The following is a 4,789-nucleotide window of genomic DNA, read 5'->3' on the forward strand; positions in this document are numbered from 1 at the left end:
TAATTAACCCTCATCATCTTACTCAAGTTGGCATAAAGCCAAAACGACAGTGCATTTGAAAAATTCCAGAATTTTACATTTAGGTATAAAACCGATTTTCCTACATTTAAGCATTTAGCAACCCATATCGAGTTGATTTAAATCATTAACGTCACATATTCAAGTTAATAAACCTTCTTCATCTTTCTGAAGTTGGCATAAAGCCAAAATGGCAGTGCATTTTGAAAAATTCCATAATTTTACTTTTGTAAAAGACCGATTTTCTTGCATGTACACATTTAGAAATCCATATCAAGTTGCTTCAAATCATAAGCTTCACATATTAAAGCTTATTAACCCTCATCATCTCACTCAAGTTGACCAAAAGCTAAAACAGGAATGCATTTCGAAAAATTCCACAATTTTACATTTAGGTATAAAAACGTTTTTCTTGCATGTACACATTAAAAAATACAAATGAAGCTGCTTCAAATCATTAACTTTACATATTAAAGTTAATTAACCTTCTTCATCTTACTGAGGTTGATATAAAGCCATAACAGCAGTGCGTTTGGAAGAATTCGACAATCTTATATTCACGTATAAAGTCGATTTTCTTGTATATACACATGTAGCAGTCGATATTGACTTGCTTATATTCATTAATTTAACATATTTAAGTTAATTAACCCTCTTCATCTTACTGAAGTTAACATAAATCCATAACGGCAGTGCATTTGGAAAAATTCCACAATCTTATTAATCTATATTAAGTATTAAATCGAATTTCTTGCATACACACATTTAGAAATCGATATCGATATGCTTCAAGTCATTAGCCTCACATATTAAAGTTAATTAACTTTCTTCATCTTACTAAATTTGGCGTAAAGACATAACGGCAGTGCTTTTGGAAAAATTCCACAATTTTACATTTAGGTACAAACCCGATTTTCTTGCATATACACATTTAGAAATCCATATCAAATTGCTTCAAATCATTAACTTTACATATTAAAGTTAATTAACTTTCTTCATCTTACTAAATTTGGCGTAAAGCCATAACGGCAGTGCATTTGGAAAAATTCCACAATTTTACATTTAGGTATAAAACCGATTTTCTTGCATATACACATTTAGAAATCCATATCAAGTTGCTTCAAATCATTAGCTTAACATATCAAAGTTAATTAACTTTCTTCATCTTGCAGAAGTTGGCATAAAGCCAAGACGACAGTGCATTTGGAAAAATTCCACAACTTTACATTTAGGTATAAAACCGATTTTCATGCATATACACATTTAGAAATCTATATCAAGTTGCTTCAAATCATTAGCTTTACTTATTAAAGTTAATTAACTTTCATCATCATACTAAAGTTGACATAAAGCCATAACGGCAATGCATTTGGAAAAATTCCATAATTTTACATTTAGGTATGAAACCGATTTTCTCCCATATACACATATAGAAATCCACAGGAAGTTGCTTCAAATCATTAACTTTACATATTAAAGTTAATTAGCTTTCTTCATCTTACTAAAGTTTATATAAAACCATAACGGCAGTGCATTTGGAAAATTCCATAATTTTACATTTAGGTATAAAACCGATTTTCTTGCATGTACGCATTTAGAATACAGGAAGCGGAATCACGGGCCAGCGCGATATTTTTTTCCCTAGTATAAGTTGACAGCTGCAACCAGCTGTCATCGGCTCGTCTCATACTAAGCTCAGTTTCTATATAGCACTCGAGCTGTGAACACGTGTTATAACCTCTCTGCGACAACAAATAGAAATTCGACACTCCGAAAGTTTTTTTCAACTCTGTGTACAGTTGATTTTTTGCACATTTTTCAATAAATTCATCCAGGTAAATATGTTTATAATATTAGTTGAGCCTTTACCCTTCGACACACAAAAGAAATTTTGCACGAATTTACATTGTGTTCATTATTCACCGCCATTTTGCAAATATGAGCGTTTGGGGAATGTTGACATGCTAACTTCATATATTTGACGTGTATATGTGATTTTTCGTTCAGAATTTCAACAACACAATAGTTTTTCAACATTTCCTGATAGTTTCGTGGTCCGAAAAATTTTTTTAGGCATTATGCCGCGGTACTATCCTAAACAGGAGAAAATTGTTGATTTCGACAACATTTTGGAGGCGATCAAGTCGGTGAAAATACATCACAACAGCGTTCGACAATCTGCGACGGCACACAAAATTCCGAGGACCAACCTGATGCGTTATATTGCAGCATTTGATGGTGCGAGCATCGACGTTAGTACTGCCAATGCAGATGTAATGAAGAATTTGCTGGCTGAAAGCACGACGATGGGCACAAAAGCAGTGAGTTCTGCTGGTTTCTTTCTTTTTCTTTCATCGAATAATAAATAATTTTTTTTTTTATTTCAGATCTTCAACATCGAACAAGAGAAGGCGCTGATAAGCTACATTCTCCAGGCCAGCGACATCAACTATGGAATTAGTTTGATGGAGCTTCGTAAGCCCGCGTATGAATTTGCTCGGAAAGTTGGCGCGAGTAAGGATTGGCAGTTGGCGTTCATGAAACGCCACAAAAATTTGTCACTGCGAACACCAGAGCAAGTAAGCCAGAACCGTGTGAAGCGATTCAACAAAGAGAATGTCGATGCATTCTTTGCCAACCTTTCATCCGTTCTCGGTAAGACGCCGTTTGAACCTCACCGAATATGGAACATGGATGAAACCGGGGGCCCGACCGTGCCAACCAGACCTGTCAAAACCATCGCGCGCAAAGGACAAAAGCAGGTCGGCTCATCAACATCTGCCGAAAAAGGCACCAATGTGTCTTTGGCTTTGGCCGTCAGCGCTAGTGGCCAGTCTATACCGCCATTCTTCCTCTTTCCCCGAGTCAACATGAAAGAGATTTTTATGACTCATGCGAGTCATGGCGCTGTTGGTATTGCGAACGGTTCTGGTTACATGAACTCTGACGTATTCCCTCAATGCATGCGTCAATTCATCAAGCACACCGGTGCTAATGCCGATTCGCCAACCATGTTGCTGCTGGACAACCACGGTTCGCATTTATCGATCGAGGTGATAGATTTGGCGTTGGATCATGGCATCACGTTGCTGTTTTTTCCGCTGAAATGCACGCACAAAATGCAGCCGCTAGATGTTGCGGTATTTGCACCATTTAAAGGCATGATGACCGTGAAGCATGATGCATGGAAAAAGTCAAACATTGGTGTCACTTTCTATCTGCATCATGTGCCGCTCCTTGTCGATCAGTGCCTCTATGTTATGTTAACGCCGAAAACCATCAAATCCGGCTTCCGAACAACTAGCATCTACCCGTTCAACCCGCAAATTTTTACTGAAGTTGACTTTGTAGCTTCGGAACTGAGCGGCGAAAATTTGTTCGGTGACGAAGAGAAAGACGCCGACAATCAACGTCGAGTTCTTGCCTCTGGTAATGCCATTGTGACTGCTGCGAATGAGGAGGTGTCAACGTCGGAGGCATCGACAAGTTCCCCAGCTTCAACAAGTGGTGCTGCATCATCGTCGTTGTCTCTTGTTTCGGCTCCACAGCTCCGTGATGCATTGAAATCGGTTGGCCCATTGAAATTTGGCACACCTGCACCGAAATCAAAACGTGGCCGCAAGACAATGGAGTCAACGATTTTGACATCGCCTGAGGTTGTCGCAGATCTGCGTGACAAGGCCGAAAAAAGCGGCAAAAATTGACGAAGGCAGCCGATGAACCAGCAACCAAAAAGCAAAAAGGCCGTGGCAAATCGAAGACGCCACGGAAGAGAAGCCCGTCTCCGACCGAAACCGACATCGAAGAGGACTTCGATTTTTGCACGATTTGCAAGAAAAAGATGCCGAAGCACGAGAATCGTCAAAACACGGCCCATTGCATCGTTTGCGATCGAGGGGTTCACTTGAAATGTGCCGGACCGAACCCGAACACTTACACCTGCATCCACTGCGAGTCGGAATAATTTCTTTCGCCATTTCCTATTTTTCTTATTATTTATGAATCTCTCTTTCATTTCCATTGATAAATAAATGTTTTTCATCGGTAACAATCATGTTTTAATCGATTTTTTTGCGCCAATGGCTATAACTTTTAAATTTTTGTAGAATTTTATCAAACCAATGTTGTCAAAAGGAACGTTACGACTCGCACTACAAATCCATGCTTTGGAATTTTCACAAAAATAACTTTTATGTGACTTTTTAACCGAAATCAAAACGTGGCCCAACATTCCCCACCTTTCCCTACCATATTTAAGTTAATTAACATTCGGCATTTTACAGAAGTTCGCATAAAGTCATAACGGCAGTGCATGTGGAAAAGTTCCACAATTTTACATTTAGGTATAAAACCGATTTTCTGGCATGAACACATTTATAAATCCATATCAAGTTACCTCAAATCATTAGCTTAACATATTAAAGTTAATTAACTTTCTTCATCTTATTAAAGTTGGCATAAAGCCATCAGGGTAGTGCGTTTGGAAAAATTCCACAATTTTACATTTAGGTATAAAACCGACTTTCTTGCATGTACACATTTAAAAATCCATATCAAGTTAATTCAAATCATTAACGTCACATATTCAAGTTAATTAACCCTCGTCATCTTACAGAAGTTGGCATAAAGCCATAACGGCAGTGCACTTGGAAAATTCCAGATTCTTACATTTAGGTATAAAACCGATTTTCCTGCAAGTAAACATTTAGAAATACATATCAAGTTGCCTCAAATCATAAGCTTAAAATATTAAAATTAATTAACACTCAAC

At 37.7% G+C, this 4,789-nt stretch overlaps 1 protein-coding gene across 1 annotated transcript in view; it reads left to right on the forward strand.

The window, feature by feature from the left end:
- The first annotated feature begins 2,188 nt into the window (after positions 1-2,188).
- Positions 2,189-4,789, forward strand: part of LOC120770657 — a 27,946-nt gene continuing 25,345 nt past the window's right edge. Inside the window, exons 1-2 of the mRNA XM_040098250.1 lie at positions 2,189-2,339; positions 2,406-3,570. Of these exons, the coding sequence (XP_039954184.1) occupies positions 2,232-2,339; positions 2,406-3,570 (1,273 nt within the window). The 5' untranslated portion in view covers positions 2,189-2,231. The remainder of the gene's footprint in view (positions 2,340-2,405; positions 3,571-4,789) is intronic.

The sequence above is a fragment of the Bactrocera tryoni genome, chromosome 3 (genome assembly GCF_016617805.1).
Source record: "Bactrocera tryoni isolate S06 chromosome 3, CSIRO_BtryS06_freeze2, whole genome shotgun sequence".
NCBI lineage: Eukaryota > Metazoa > Arthropoda > Insecta > Diptera > Tephritidae > Bactrocera > Bactrocera tryoni.